The 17,351-nt window shown below is 42.9% G+C and overlaps 1 protein-coding gene across 1 annotated transcript in view; it reads left to right on the plus strand.

The window, feature by feature from the left end:
* Positions 1-17,351, plus strand: part of FN1 (fibronectin 1) — a gene marked incomplete in the record, with an annotated part of 4,425,379 nt that overhangs the window by 179,731 nt on the left and 4,228,297 nt on the right. Inside the window, 1 exon segment of the mRNA XM_044060668.1 lies at positions 13,998-14,129. Within this exon segment, the coding sequence (XP_043916603.1) occupies positions 13,998-14,129 (132 nt within the window).

Consider the following 17,351-nt stretch of genomic DNA (forward strand, 5'->3'; position numbering starts at 1 on the left):
CCCATGCCTGAAACAAGAACTCCTGTGGTGGGCTCAGGCCTGTCAGATGAACAGAGGACTGCCTTTCCACAAACCTCACCCAAGCCAGACTATCACCACGGATGCCTCAGACCTAGGCTGGGGGGGCACACATGGTGGACGCCTATGAACACAAGACCAGCTGAACCTTCACATAAATCTAAGAGAGATGCTGGCAGTGAAACAGGCACTACAGAAGACCTTTTCTTCAACAGGGTCATTTGCTGATAAGGACGGACAACACCACAGTCATGTGGTATATCAACAAACAGGGAGGAACGCACTCATATCCTCTATGCTGGATGGCAGTGGACCTGTGGAATGTGGCCCTGAACCTCAACATTCAACTCCAGGCAATATTTGTGCCAGGAAAAGAAAATATACTAGCAGACACTTTAAGCAGAACTACCACGGATGCCCACGAATGGATGCTACATCCAGACATCTTCAAAACCATTACAAAGAAATGGGGACTACCAGAAAATAGACCTGTTCGCATCCCCACACAACCACCAATTGAGGAAATTCTGCACAAGGACATACCACCCTCTTGCTTGGAAGGTGGACTCCCTATCCTTCAGTTGGGAAAACCTGACAGCGTATGCATTCCCTGGAAGGTGGACTCCCTATCCTTCAGTTGGGAAAACCTGACAGCGTATGCATTCCCACCTCTTCCTTTGATGCACAAAGTGCTACTGAAGATCAAAGATCACCCAAGGATCATCCTGATAGCTCCAGACTGGCCAAGGCAGCATTAGTACCCGCTACTGAGTATGTCTTGGACACACGCATGGCCTCTACCTCTAGTTCCTTTACTGCTAACACAGAACAACTACAAGATCCTACATCCAAACTTGAGCACACTGCAGCTAGCTGCCTGGAACATTACATAAGACAAAATAACCCAGATTTATCTCAGAGGGTTAAGGACATTATCCTGGAGGCTCGCAGACCCTCCACAAGGAAGACTTATTCAGCCAAATGGAGAAGATACCTTATTTGGAGTGCAGCAAAAGGTGAAAATGTATAATTAGCAAATTTAGCTAACATCCTGGAATACTTGGCAGAACTATTCCACAATGGCCTGTCTTGCTCCTCCATCAAGATTCATGCATCAGCAATTTCAGCAGAATACAACATGGATCCTCCAGTTCTCTCATCCTCTACTCAGGCAGTTTCTGAGAGGAATTAAAAATGTAAACCTCCAAGGAAGCCACCTTTGCCTACATGGGACCTTAACTTTGTGCTGGAAAAGTTAACACTTCCCCCTTTCGAGCCAGCAGCAACAGCAGAATTACAGTTCTTATCTTGGAAAACTGCTTTCCTGCTTGCAATCACTTCAGCAAGAAGGGTTTCGGAATTACAGGCATTAATGGCAGTACAGCCCTTCCTTATCTTCCATCAGGATAGTGTCCTTGAGAACCAACCCTACTTTTATGCCAAAAGTGGTCTCCAGGGTATCATTGAACCAAGCAATCCACCTACCAGCATTCTTCCCCAACCCACAGAACAGGGGGGAAAGATTACTACATACCTTGGATGTGCACAGGCAATTGTGCTACTATCTGGACAGAACCAAGACACAAAAACTGACCAGCTTCTGGTAGCATATGCAACAGGAATGGAAGGAAAAGCAATTTCAAAACGGACTATCTCAAAATGGATAGGAAATTGCATTAGATTTTGTTGCTCTTTTCATGGAAAGGCAACTCCAGAAAACATCAGACCTCACTCCACAAGGGCTACAGCCACTACTACAGCCTTCCTACGAGGAGTGCCTACCAAAGACATTTTAGAAGCTGCTACTTGGAGCTCCGTGCGTACATTTGCCAAGCATTATCTACCTTTATACTCCAGATCCCAAGCAGGTTTTGCAACTGCTGTTTTGCAAGGGATCTTAACTACACCATAATCACCTTAGTGCCTCCTCCCCCAGTTTGGCTATGGTATTCTACCCATATGTTAGGACTGCAGATGCATCCTTTAAGGACATAGTACAGTTTTGTACCTACCATAAATGTAGATGTCCGAGAGGTATGCATCTGCAGTCAGGATTACCCACCCTCCTTCCCCTCTGTGGTACTCCTAGGGTATTTGCCCATCTTGTAGCTAGCTGGGGGAATCTATTATGGTGTATTTGTATATATGTACATACATGTTTATATTGTTTGCTCTCTACTATTTGGAATCTTTTGCATTTATCTAAATTTAGCCTTCCTAGAGGGCATCTGGGGGAAGAAACACTGAGGAAAATGGCGTCTGCTGATGCCTTTATACCCAATTCACTGCAGCTATGACGTCGGGTGAAGTGCGACATCAGCCGAGGCCAGACCCAGACTTTGGAATCCGGGTGACCGAAGGGCTTCCTGAGGCAGGACAACCCATATGTTAGGACTGCAGATGCATACCTCTCGGACATCTACATTTATGGTAGGTACAAAACTGTACTTTCTCTGCCACAAGTGGAGTCCTAAGTTGTGACTATCACTCATGTCTGGCAAGAGTTTCAGAGCAGCTGTTATGCCTCCCACCCAAGACAAGTCCACACTGTTGCGTAAGGTCTGTGTGGTTGGACATCTTGAGTTGGTTCTTGCTGCATGGTACCATACACACGTTTCTGTCCACTGGGCCAAATGAAGTGGAAGAGTAGTTTTTGTTGACCAGGATAGTCTGATTTGGATAAGAGCCTCTTCACCATTGTTCTAGGGAGAAAAGCTATAGACTGAGAACAGAAATCTGTACAATGTATACAGTTTTTAAAGGAAAAACTGAAATGGAGAACATAAAATGGTCTAAACGGTAGGGTTCTAATGAAGTACAATATTAGACTAGCATAAGGCTGTATGGCCTTGCACAGCTTGCCTCTTCAGCAATTTGCTGTAACAAATGAAGTACACTGCACTCTGCTGGATCCTTGCCACCATTCCCAGCAGTATTCCTTGGGCACCTTTTCAGATGAACTAAGTGACCACCTCCCATAAGCACATTTGCTATAAAACTAGTAACATAAGCAAAAAAAAGTCATGGAATTGGAACCATTGGGTGAAGCTGTAGCTAAATTGAAAATAATATTTAGCTATTGTGTATAAATGCAGATTTTTTTTTATTCTAATCCTTTTCTTTGATCAGTTTAAAAAAAAATTCAAGCTGGAGTTGCCAGTGTGATTCCCTAAACTGTTAGAGCACATGACCCCTTAAGGACTTTGGGCATTTCTGCTATGTGGCAGTTCTGAGTTGTCCTTGAGGTCATTTGCATATATCCCATGTGCTTCCCAATAGAAGAGGTTTAAGGAAACGCACAGTAAAAACTGTAGCTTGGCTAGATTTTCTTAGTTTGTTTTTTGCTTTACTGATTTGTCTGTTTTTTTTTATACTTGGATCTTGTGTACTGTTATCTTGCAATATAGTTCATTTGTAGCTCCCCCATGATAACTGAAGTGTTGCTGCCTAGTACTTTCCATATAAAGGTAATATACAAACAATACAAATACGTAAAACTTTAAGGACGCATGATCTTTAAAGATCATGGAGTGAGTCAAATTTATCATAGGTTTGTAGGTGGGTATTGGGCTATTGGCCGTTTGACTTATAAGCCTAGCCAGAACAATTCCATGGCTATTGCTTCCCACAAATATTTACTTTCCTGGACCCTTGTCTAGTAGGGCTACTGATGTTATCCCTGGAGTGAATTTCCCATCTCCCATCCAGTTGTCAAGGTTCCTCTTGAAGATGGCCATTGAGGCACTCTGCTTGATGTGCAACACCAAAATTACTGTTAGAAGAGGATGCAGACTAGTGGGATTAGGACAACCATGTAGAGATGTGCTGGGAAAGTGGTATTAGGGAAACTGGAAGAAAGTGATTTTCTTAATTTTGGAGAAATGGGGTGGAATAGGATATCTCTCCTTCCTTTACTGCAGTATTGGTAGTAGGGTCCATTTTTTTCTCACTCAGTTTGGGTTGTATAGGTTTTCCATTTCCCATTTTGGAGGTATGGGGTGCTTGTTCAGTCACAAGTACATGTAAAAGGCTGAAGTTTGGCAACTGTTGGTGCTTATGCTTAAATGGTTGTCACCTTTCTGTGGCATTTTGTAAAGGTGTCTGGCATCTAACTACAGATGCTTCAAGAGAACATACATGTGCATGTGAATTGCAACATTCCTGCTTTTAACAAGTTTTTGTTGGCCATTTCAGTTGTCACTGCCTCCCAAGGGAGGTTTCACTTGTGGCCTGAGACTTTTGCTGTCTGTTTACTGTTCATTATCTTGTGTCCTGATTCGCAGACTCTGAGGAGTTCAAATCTTTATCTGGACAGGAAGTTCTTTCCAAGATGTGGTAAGATTTGAATTTTGATACTGCTTGGCAATATGAGGAACTTTGAACATATATAGTCTTGCTTTACTCCATCCCAGGATAATCCTTTTCCTAGTATACTTCCTACAGACAAGGTTTTTTTTTCTCTGATTTACTTTCACAGCTGTCTTCTTGAATGCATTTGTCAGTGAGTTTTTGAGAACCCCAAGATACAAGCCTTCAACAGGAGTCATAGCTTGTCTTGACTATACATGAGGAATTCTAGTGATATGCCAAGTCAGTTTGGACTTCGCAGTAACAGCCATATAACATTTCTAATGCCCCTTTCCAGGCTTCAACCCAGGAGTGCCTTTCTGGTCTCTTTTTTTTTCCAAGAACTAGTCACCTGCTTCAGATCTAACATAGGGAGGAGTGTTCCAAGTACATTAGGACTCGAGGGGTTGGTCACCTGAAGAGAGGAATAACTGCATAAAATAAATGAATGCCCTTCTATTCTGTCCAGCACCTACGTTCTCTGAACTCTGTACCCTTTTTCAAATTTACAAAGACGAAACCACAGTTGTGGTACATAATCGGGGAAGGCACAAAGTCTTGATGCCTCCTAAGCTGGTCTTCATTGCTTAGGACACAAATGGTATTGCATACTTTCCTTAATGGTTTACATTCTTGAGAGAACACTTGCAGACTTTCTGAGCAGACCTTTGAGTGGATGTTGAATTGGGGGGGGGGGTATTTTGGGGGGCATTCATCTCTGGAGTACTTGTGCAGACTTTTTATTTATTTTTTTGCTTCCTCTTAAAACAGACTGCTCTGTTCTCTAGAAAACCATGCCTTCAGGCTTGGAAGATTTGTTGTGCCTTTTCCTGGGAGGGGGAAATTCCTTTATACATCACTTCTATGATTCTCCAAGGAGGGCAAGACAAATGATTAGGTATAATTGGCTAGGCTTAAAATGGCTCGCAAGGTCAGTTAGCTTCGTACTAATCTATGAACCTAAGAACTTGGCTGTGACCATACTAGTCCCCCTTCTCTTCCACTTGACCAGAGGCAGTCATCACTAGTTACCACCTGCTCATGCAGGATAGAGGCTGTCTAATTCACACCAACCTACAGGCCTTTAGTCTGATTTTCTGGGTGATGGATTTTTAATCCCTTTTAGGCTTCACTTTACTGAGGATGTGCTTGAGCTTCTATGTGAAGCTAGAAAACTAAGTGTTTTTAAATGAGGAGGTTCCTTACAGTGCCATGAATTGGTGCCCCTTAAATGGTTTTTGATGGTGTTGCATATGTGTGCTGCCAAAATTGGGAATTGCATTCTCCTCTAGAAAAGCACATTTAGGGTTCAGGCAGCAAGATCTTTCCTTGTGGTATATTTGGTTGGGGACACATGGCTGAAGTGACCTTTAGCTGCAGAGAAATATAGCTGTTGCAAATTCCCTGTGGGCAAAGAATGTGATGCCATGCCCACAACTTCAATAACCAAATGCACAGGAGGAAAATAATGTCCATGGTCCCCAAGGCAACATGAGACAGCAGGCAACATAAGACAGCAGGCTGGCCAGTGGGCATGTCAATAGCAGTAAAAATGTGGTGCACAACAGGCAGTGCCTTTATCTTTGAGAAATACTACCCCTTTAAGTGTCTAGGGAACATTGAAGTACATACTGGAGCATAAATGTGACTACAGTAGCATGCAACACTTCCTGCATGCTGTAGCACACTTCGACATGTTACTCAAGTATGTACTGTACACTGAGCCAAACCATTCATTATTTATTCTGCCCCCACACACTTGGTTACTAAAGCTGTGGGCATAGTGCGTCCTTCTCTTTGCCCACAGGGAATTCACTACCAACCTATTTCTCTGCAGCCAAATGTCACTTCAGCCATGTGTCCCCAACCAAATATACCACAGGGAAATGTCTTGCTGCCTAGGAGCCTGGACCCCCACACTTATCAGCATTTTATGCCTGCCTGTAGCTCCACTTAGTTTGAAGTCTGCTGTAGATTGTCACTGAAGTGACACCCCCTCCACATGTGCCAAAAATGTGGGGTGGTTGGAGTGAGGCATCCTACACATCAAGATACCATGGAAAGCCATTCCTCCTCCGGTAAGTATTTCAGATCCCATCTCCCTTTGAGACTGCTGCATCTTTGTCTCAAGTTCTGGATTTGGAAAACTACCTTGCTGGTAGATTTGATTGTTGCAGAGGTGTCTGCACTACCAGCCATGATGGCCATTTCCTATAAGGCCAGGGTACTCTTTAAAAATTCTTTTTATGCTGAAGGTTCTGTAAGAATTCTTTTGAAACCATCGGCTTTGCCTACCTTGGGCCTTGCCTAACTGGGTTTCTAAGGCTTTTTCCTTTGGTTCATTTGGCAAACTGTCAAGTTAACTACTTTTCACTGAAGTAGAGCCTCTTCTGGGGTTTTCAAAGGTATGGATTCCAGATATTCAATGCGTTTACTTGGCCTTTCAGGCTAATGACCATAGACTTTTTTTAAGCCTAGTCATTCAAACTTAAATATATCTGACTTCTTTTGGTACCCTAACATAACTTAAGGTGTCTAGAGCTTGGGGGGGGGGGGGGGGGGGCTCAAAACATTTACTGGTTGCCCGTCCATTAGAGAAGTGTCAAACGATAGGGTGAAGTTTGAAACTGCCATCCACTGGTCCAAAAGTCTTGCTTTAATTCAGTTAGTGAATAACTGCTCCAATGAATGGGACCCTGTTCCAACGAAGGATGGTTTCTAAAATGTCTGTTCCTCCATACCCTAGTTGCAGGCAATGTTTGGGTGCTTAGATTGGGCAATTATGAATTTTTGCGTATTTGCAGAAGGCCCATCAGAGGGGTCCAGGGGCACCTTGTAGGCCAGGCATAGATAGCTTTTCTGCAGTCTATATAGGAGATGCCTACAGGGATTAGGGCTTTGAGGTGGTCCATGTCTGGTTTCACCATGCATCTGTGATAATTCTGTGTGGAACTCTTTGGTGCATGTGCCTGGTCAGTTACGTACTGAAGGGAGCATTACCCTCTGGGCTGAGTACAGTGGAATGATTTCCTTGGATGTCAATTCCATACCCTTGCTTGAAAGTTGAGCAACATGCAATTTCCTTTTTACCATAGAAGCTTTATTATTGAAGATGAGGTTACTATTGACGTGTATCCCCAAATCCCTGACTTTCTACTTTTAGGGGTGTCTTCTGTGTAGAAGTTCCCAGGGCTAACTGACATCTCTGAGCATATTTCTTGGCATTGAGGTTAACACCACGGCTGTGACACTGTCTGCCCTTCTTCAAAAGGTATTGGAGTTTTGGGGGAGATTGTTTCCAGTCTTCTGCAAACATGGCCACCCAGAGGCCCTTCACATTACTTCAGAGAATGTCAAAGGTGTGGACTCAGGACAAATCCCCTTGGGGACTCTGCTAGTGACTGTATGTGGAGGTGGTCTTCTAACCTGACATCTGTACGCCACCTGGCTATTTGGTCAACATTTGAGGTATACATGTAACATGTCATACGCCTTGGCCAGGTCATGTTAAGCAAGGTATGAACAGTTTAGCTCAAGTTCACTAGGTTTGAGTAGGCATGGCCTCCCCTTGAATCTAAACTGAGTTCTATGCCACCTCCTGAAGGTTTCTTATGTCACTCACTTCCACATGTCTGACTAGTCTCATGCAAGGCTATGGATCTGTTAGTGGGGTGTGTTGATAGCCTGCCCTTGTACAGAAGGATGATTGTGTGTGGCATGAAGCCTGCCCGGAGGCCACCATTAAAATAGTAATGGTCTTCATAGGTTTCATGCAGTGGCATCCTGAGTGTGTTGATATTCATTGCCGTGTTGTTGGCCTTGGAAAGTGCAATTAGGAATTGTTCCCTTGGGACAGTTTGTGTTGGATAGTATTTTTACTGAGGGGTGCTGGTGGGTGGGCTGTAATACAGGAGCTGAACTTGTTGGCCAGTAGATTTGCTACATTTATTAGATTAGCTATGTCTGCAATCTAAGAGGTGGTACACAATAAGTGGACCTTATTTGTCCTTGTTATGGAGTGCAAATTTTAGAGTTGATTTTTGTTGGAATTAATCAGCCCTTTGAGTTGCTTGTTTAGCTTGAGGGAGGGAATTGTCTTGCTGGAAGCTGCACTTTTATTTCTTTTGTCATGGTTTCCTTTGTTAAACCTCTTGATTGAATTTCACCAGGGTGGCTTGCATTTATTCCTGCGGGTACAGCTGTGTATGCAGCAATAAACAAAGTACATGGTTTCTGTGAACAGTTGTGCATAGGTAGTCTTTTCATGGTTTGGAGGGGCTTGAAATTTGGTAAGTTATTTACTTAATAGGAGGTGTGCCTAGAGTTCCTAAAATCTCCATGAATAACTGGGATCCTGGGTTTTAAGTTTAAAGGAGGTTATCTGACATTACCAGACAGGACAATTGCGCTATGGGGAGGTGCAGCATTCTCCCATTGACAAAATGAAGTATGTTTTCCCCTAATGGTGGTATGGATCATCTGGTCCAGGTTTTGTGCTGTAAACTTAAGATTTCTAGTTTTACAGTGCAGTCGATGTTAGTGTTTCACTATTACATTCATCACACTTGGGTTATCCTGCCGGTGGTAGCCCTCAGTTGGCCCAATTGCCAGAGGCTTAGTATTTCAGTTGGTGTTGCTTCACCACTGTTAAGTTGTCAGTTGTATAAAATAAGGCAGCCGACACCATTACATAATTCTGTCTTGCAGAGGAGCCTGAAGCAGTTGGCACAAGTGCCAGTCAGCTGCTACCCGAGTTTGTCTTCGAATTGAAGTTTTAAGTCTTCTAAAGCCAAGTACCCTGTTGGGGATCCTTTATTCTTGCTCTAACAGATGTCAGAAAAAATTAATTGCCTCGCCTGTGAAAGCAAATACCACACAGACTTGCATTCTTACTGCGTCACCTATTTAGGCCCACACCACAAGGTCCATCGCTGTTGCTTTTGTACTTTGTTCAATGCTAGAACTATAGTAGTCAGGCCCTCATTGTAGCTAAATATTTTCACTCTGTCCTCTTATTCAGACTACTGATATTTTGAAAAAACAGAAGGATAAAGATGGACTGCGCAGGTCCAAAACTGACACTTGCATTAACCTGCGTTCTCCGGTCCTTGGGTGCTTTTGCAGCTCCTGATGCCCACTTGTGTGGACTTGCAGGCTGCTACCAAGACCTGTTTGGAGTACAGTATGCCACAAGACGCTTTGACTTGGGATTCTGCAGATCTCTACCTTGGATGGGTCCAGAGCCACTGTGTGGTCACCGGCATCTGAGACTGTATTCCAACCTTCTGATTGTATTAAACAGAGTTCTTTGTTTTTTGACTAAAACTGCTGACTTTTTCTCAGGCACAGAGTTCACACTACGCCTAGAAAACAAGATGACTGAAGCATAGACTCGTGTTCCCGTGCCACAGAAACAAATGCTTAGAATGGCTGAAGACCTTCATAACTTTTAATTAGGGGAAGCCAGCCAGCCCCCCCCCCCCAAAGGCAAAGGATTGATTTTTCCTTCTGATGCTACAGACTGCGAGTCTGACTCTCTCCCTCTGATTACCAAGACATTCCCTTTATTTGCCTATGAGAATTCAGATGCAGAAGATTCCATTCCCTCTGCCACCCCTCCAGAGGACTTTACTTTTGGTGAAGCCTTGCATACCTTAAGGGAGCATTTCTGCTGGGAATGCTGTTAGTGTGCTCAACAATATACTAAGGTTGAAAGTAATTTTGCTGCAGTTATGCAACATAAATGTATAAGATAAAGCTTGCTTAAATGTAGAAATAGAGTTTAGTAATATGTAATCAGCATCCATACTAAATTACCATGGCTTGGAAAAGGAATCTGCTGAATGGACATTTTTCCCTTAGACTCAAACAGGATGTATGAAAGAACAAAAATGCAAAATCTGCTTTTAAAGAACAATGACATGTTCTGCATATAAAAAATGGACACTATGTTTCCTAAAATAACAGGATGGACACTGTTTCCTAAAACAACAGGATATGTTTGACACTGTGACAATGTGTTTTCTCAAAAATATGTTTTTCTGCATGGAAAAACAGGATATGGCACAAGAACAGATGTTTTTTATACAAAGATCCAAATAAAATACAGGATGTTCACACTGTCAGAAAAGCTGATCTCTGACAATGTGTTTTCTCAAAAATATGTTCTGCATAAAAAACAGGATATGCTTATCAGCATTGGTACAAGAACATATGTTCATATACACAGATCCAAATAGAATACAGAACCATGTGTTTTCTCAAAAATATGTTTTTCTACATGGACATCAGGACACTGTTACAGGATATTCACACTGTCAGAAAAGCTGGTCTTTTACATTACATTGTTAAACAAGGAAGCTTAGTATTGTTTCTACAGGACTAAAACTGTATATAAAGAGCTGTATAAACCCAGTTATGTTAGAGGTATGATAGGGACACAAGTCCTAAGGTAAATGTTACATCTCTCACATCATCTGTACTATATGAGAAGTAAAGTTGGAACAGTACTTTTAAGCTGCAACATGGTTCCGTTTGATTTATTATAAAAAGTTATTTGTTACTGCTCTCTAAAGTTGATGCTGCAAAGTATATTCTCTCATCAGTGTATATTCTGCAAGTTTCTGTATGCAACAGACTGTGAATGCAAATATAACCAGACTTTGAATTTTAGCAGAATCCAGCCAGCAAGATTGAGTGTCTTAAGAACACTTCAAATCCATCACACCAAGCAGTAAGCAGCTCCATGTAATTTTTTCAAATGCCAGGACTATCCACAGTCCAAAAAGACTTGGAGAATTTTTAGACTTGCCTCTAGCTATACTCCCTGTCCTGGATATTGTAGATGTCTTCATGGAGTCCAGTCTTACTCCTGATTCTTTACCACCACCACCTCCTAGAAAGCCTGACTGGTACTTGAGTACCAGACTCCCACAAATTTCTTTAAGAATCCCACTGTGGATCCAGTGACCCTTTCCCAGGGAACTAAATGTATTAAGGCCACTACAGACAAAACCCTACCCCTTTGGACAGGGATTCTAGATCTTTAGACATATTGGGTAAGAAGGTATACACTTCTGCAACACTTGCCATGGGGACTTTAAATTGACAGTTTCCCAAGTATCAGCAGCATATGGAATTAAACAGAAAATGTTACTTCCAGATTGTGCAGAGAATAGTTGAGAGTTAATGCATTCTGCAAACTAAGTTAGTAAACATACTTTGCAGGGTATTTTTGGTGCTTTAGTAGCTTCTTGCAGGGCTGTTGCTGGGTCTGTACTGAGAAGGCATGCTTGGCTGAAGGAAAAAATCCTGCCAGACCACAACAAAGCAAAATTGCTAGATGCTCCATTGAACCAGGAATGCTTGTTTGGCACAAGCCGAATATCTATGTAAACTGTTAAAGATAACTTACAGGTAAAACCACCTAGATTCAGTAGGCATTGGCCTTCTAAAAACTGGTCCTTTCCAGTCCCTCCAGCCCTTAAGTCCAAACCCAGGGGCAACAGACCACCAAGACTAGTCTCATGGTTTGCAGAGATCTAAGCAATGGAGTGCTCTGGCCTCTAAAACTGGAAGTGGTAAGCCACCCCCTTACAGAAAAAGTTCACAATGACTGGTCTATCATTTTTCACAGGCATGCCAAAGTACTTGCATCCCTAGGAGGAAAACTCGCCATGCATGCTAAAAAAAAAAAAAATGGGATGTCCATTACCCAGGACCAATGGGCCCGAAGCATTGTATCTCAGGGATACAGATTCTAATTCCACTCGCTGATGACCCCAAGTGGGGTGCCAGACCTTTCTCCAAACCAGTGGCAGAGACTCAAAAGCAAGTATCAGGCTTATTCTCTGTTACAATAGAGCAGAGGGGACAGGGTTTCTATTAGACTGTTCCTGGTGCCCAGAAAAGAGCTCATGGCACCCTATCTTGGATCTGTCCATTCTCAGCACTTCCCTGGGGGGTCCTAAAATTCAAAAGGCATGCACTACAACAGCTGCTTCCTATGCTAGCCAAGGACTCCTGGCTAGTCGCCCTAGACTTGTAAGAAGCTTATCTGCACATTCCCACAAGGGAATATTGCAGGAAATGTATACATTTCAGGGCATGCTCTATGCATGGTCAGTAATTTGCACTTCCTTTGGCTTATCTACTGTGCCCATGGTTTTCTCAAAGTGCCTGGCTCCAGCCATTGCATACTGCATGCAGAGAAATATTCAAATTGGGCCATATTTGGACGATGGCTTGATTCAGGCAAATAGTCAGGAATTGCTATTTCATCACCTGGCATTCATAAATAGACTAAACTTCTCTGGGGGTGCACAATCAACTAAAATAAATCTGGTGCCCAGCCAAAAGAGTACTCCTGGGAGCATGCTTGTACACAACTTCCCAGATGGCATTCCTCACTCCAGAAAAGTAAGTTCGTTTTGCAAACTAATGGCCTCCAAGACCCAGCTATCTGCAAGAAAAATACTGTAAGCCCTAAGGTTCATGGCCGCATGCATTGTAATTCCATATAAAAGACTGCATATGAGGAAACTTCAATGGTACTTGGTGTTTGGTGTAAACTCTCTCTCTCAGGACTTGGAAACACAGATTCCTCTTCTTTGTTTAAGGGCAGTGTTCCTTTGGTGGGTAGAGGCTTGCAACCACAAATAGGGACTTTCCCTCGACACTTTGCCCAAGCCCTGTCAACAGGCGCATCAGAGTATGCATGGGGGTCTCGCATGGCGGGCAAATGTATTAAAGCTAAATGGAGCCCAGAACAAATTCACCTGCATATCAAAGAAATGTTGGCTATACAGAATGCTCTGACTGGGACAAGGGAGCTCTGACAAGGGAGCACCAGTGTCTGAGCATTTGCAGCTCCCAAAAATATGGAGTAGGTCAGCGTTGTTTAGTACAGTGGAGACCGAGGGAAGAAGAGGAGCGATAGATTTTTAGTAAGTATGGCATGGGGAGGTACATTTTAGATCATAAGTTTGGTATAGTTAAAGAATTTTTTTTTGGGGGGGGGGATTGTTTAAAGGAGATTTCAATGGCTTGGAAAATTTGGTTAGAGGTAATGGAGGGATCTTAGTCTTTCCAGTAGTTTGAAAACCTTTGATCATTTTGGTTTTGGATAGAATGTTTGTATGAACTAGAATTAATTTTCTTAAATGGGTTCCATAGAGATTTGCAGGCTTTTTAATATCCTTTAGATTGTGTGATCTTACAAGGTATGACAGAATTTAAGCATTTGTCAAGATTGCATCTCTTTTGGGTAGAGACGTGTGGTCTTAATTTCTGAGAGGAAAGAGATGTGCTATAGTTCCCTCTCTGATAACTGTATCAATGTGAGTTTTTTGCCATGAATTGCTTTGCATATGTAGTTGAAAAATTAGGGTAGTCTTTCTTTTGCTACTGTTTTGAAGACTTTTCACTAGTTTTCTTAGGACAACTTTTTTCTCATACTTTTCATATTGGTTTTGGTGTTTTTCTCCCCAGGACTCTGCCAGTTGGTCTGTCCTGATTAAATGTAAACAAGTAGGTTTTCCAGTAACACATTCAAAAGTGTTCCTCCCTTGCTGGTGTTGGACTAATTTTGGAAAGTTCTGTTAAATTAAATTCTTTCCCTTTCCTTTTCACAGATCGATGCCATGAGGGTGGGCAGTCGTATAAAATTGGCGATACCTGGCGGCGCCCCCATGAGACTGGTGACTATATGCTAGAGTGTGTATGTCTTGGTAATGGAAAAGGAGAGTGGACTTGCAAACCAGTAGGTAAGTAGTGTCCAGTGGCTAAGTATAAACAGTGGGAAAGTATAGCAGTCCTCCTAAAAACTTGCGCTGCAAAACTGCTACAAACCAGCAGCTTTATGCATATGTTGTCTCCACTGCGAAAAGTTTCTTTTGACAATGTGTACTTAAGAGAATTACTGTGGATGCCAGCAGCTGCTGGCCTTTAACTGTAGATTTTACAGTCCATCTGCAAGTGTTGGCCACCTTGCAGTATACTATGGTGGCAGTAAGTTTTGATTTAGCTGGCATCGTTTGTATAGATAGCATCTTGTAACTGCATCATTTGTGTACCTTCCTTTTCAAGCTTGCACATGTCACTGTTGCATTTCTAAGTTGAGCACCATTTGTAAGTAGACAAACTAGTCTTTTGGCTGTCATTCACTCTTAAGTTTGCTTTCTTTTTTAAGGCATACCTCTTCCAGAAAGTGCTGCATGTCCATAATGTATTCTGCTGTCATTGATGCTCTGCGTTACCTTCTGCTTCCTTGCAGATATGATAAAATCATGACTGGGTCAGAGTCCATTACCTGCTCAGTAAGAGGCAGGAAGGTGTACAGAGGATTTTTAGATTGGAGTCTTTTTCTTCAAACCCACGTGCATTCTGTTATGTGAAAATGTGAGGCTCCTCCTGTTCCACTGTCACAGTACATAGCATGCTGCACAAAGTCTGTAACTCTTAGCCCAGTGTCAGTCTTTCATCTGTTTGAGTCTTACAGTACACTCCTGGTTTTTGCCTCGTGTACCCAGTCCAGCTCTCTGAAAAATGTGTTTTCTAGTGAAACTGCAGATTAGTCTGACAGTCTAGATATTACATTTGTGTAGTTCATGGTTATGATCTAAAGCGCTTTTTGCCTGGAAAATGCATGTTTATTCAAACTTGCTCAATTAACAAATGTATATACTGCATTCAGCATATGTGTAGCATTAACTTTTACTTCTGTAAAAAAACAGATGAAAGCCTGCTAGTGCAGAAAAACCATGTTTGCATCATAGTAAGTGTGGTGATACAAAGACAGTACTTATTGCCCTCAAGTCTGTGCAAAGACTGTTTGCAAGCAGAAAATAGTAAAATGAAACAAGATACCCAGTTAAATGGATCTGCTAAGCAGGAGGCCATCTTGTAATCCCAGAAGACTGAGTCTGTGTACAAAAATCGTTGCAATATTTAAGGCCTGTTTTGCATAGGCAATCCTACATCTGGCCCAACATTTCAAATGTTGTCATCACTAACGTGGTTATTTTCTTTCTCTCTCCATCTCTAAAGCATGGGTGGCACAGATTTTCATTACAGCATTCTGACTAATTTGCTTGTGCTAATGGACTGAAAGTACCATTTAGAGGATTTGGTACTTGTCTGTTCTTGACTCATACCTTCAGATAGAACATCAAACCTGGGGGGAGGCAAAAAACAGCTTCACTTTGTTTTGCAGCCCCCTTGCATCCCCCACACCCACTGCTAATTTATATATACTAACTCTGACAGCACACTGTAGTGAGGAAGGAGCATATTCTCAGTCCCTTCTACACTATGGTCAGTGTAGGCTTCCCATTCCTCTGTCGACATTTCTGAGGTCTGTTTAGCTTTCGATGTTCTCCACGTTTACACGAGTTTGCAGTGTACCCTTATTTTTACCACTGTTCAGTTTCAAGAAGTCTTGACTGCCTGCCAAGCAGAGCAAGTACGCAAGATAGTAACTGGGTGTGTAGGCCTGTGACCACAGTGTCGCTAAATACAACATTTGTAGGGGCATCAGGCCAAAGAGACTAAAAGCAAAAAGACCTCATCCTAGTACATGCAAACTGCAAATTGTTAGTCTTTTGCAAGTCCTGTCAGGCTTCAGGACCTAACTTCAGGGCAACTACTATCAGAAGACTGCCATCTAGGCACCTTTGGTCCTAGGACGCCTTACAGAGCCTGACAAATAAGGTTTTTACTGTTGCACTGTAAAGCTTTTTAACTAGTTTCATTGTGTGAAAGGTATTAATGGGAAATTTTCTTTACCTGTAAAGCCCCTGTTTGTTCTGATTTCCTGCCAGTGTATCATGTAACTGATTTGTTTGCAGTTAAAAGCCTTCTGTAGAGTCTCCTTGCTCTTTCATCTGAACCTTTCATTTTGTGACTCACTGATGTCCTTCATGGATGCATCTGCAGTCATAACTGGGTTGTCCTGTCGTCAGGCAGCCCTGCAGTCGGCCGGATTCCAAAGTCCGGGTCCGGCTTCGGCTGATGTCGCACTTCACCCGACGTCATCTCTGCTGGTCTCCGGGTATAAAGGCATCAGCCAACGCCATTTTCTCCAGTCTTTCTTGCCGCGTGGCACCCGAAGCAGAAGCTGTTCGCAAGTGCCGGTCGGTCGGATCCAGAGATTTCTACTACCGAATACTACTTCGAAGACTTCTAAAAGCTAAGTACCCCGTTGGGGACTCTTTCTTGCCTCAGCCGATGTCAGAAAAAGTCAACTGTTTAACTTGTGGGAAACAAATACCTCATAAAGATTTCCACTCTTACTGTTTGCCTTGTTTAGGCCCAGACCACGACGTAGCAGCCTGTTCGGCCTGTGCTTCCTTCAACCGACGAACGCTTAGGCGTCAGTCGGAGTTTGCTGAACAGTTTTTCGGTTCAGAATTTGCGTACATTATGCCGTCGGATCCTCCGACTACCCAAATTGTTAAACGCAAAGAAAAAGACCGACACTCGCGGTCCACGGTTTCGGCCAAAACCATGGTGAAGCAAACCGCGAGTCTGTTTTGGCCGAAACCGAGAACTGATCAAAGCACAGCTGAATCTTTGACTTCTTCAGAGGTTCCTGCTACCTTACTTGAATCGGCCTCTGAAATTTTACCTACTACAGTGGCTTCTAGTGAATTATCAGACACCATCCCTTTGGATGTCTCTACCCCAGCACGTGGTGCTGCTAGGCCTCCTGCAGCCATGTCCATTAAGGCCTTTGCCAGGGCTAAAGCAGCCAAGTCTACTAAATCAGTGCCTGTTAAACCCCCCTCAACCAGGCCTACTTCTAGTTCACAAATGCTTACTCTGGCAGAAGATTTAATATCCTTAATTAGGGGATCTCAATCTCACCCAGACAGGGCCTCTCAGCCCCCAGAGAAGAGACCTAGGGCAGAGCCCCGAGCCTGTGTCCTCTGATTCTCGGATGACTCTGATATTACAGACCAGCCAGAGGCTCCTTTCTCCAATTATGA

The sequence above is a fragment of the Protopterus annectens genome, chromosome 2.part0 (assembly GCF_019279795.1).
Source record: "Protopterus annectens isolate FY-2018-M chromosome 2.part0, PAN1.0, whole genome shotgun sequence".
Classification (NCBI taxonomy): domain Eukaryota; kingdom Metazoa; phylum Chordata; order Ceratodontiformes; family Protopteridae; genus Protopterus; species Protopterus annectens.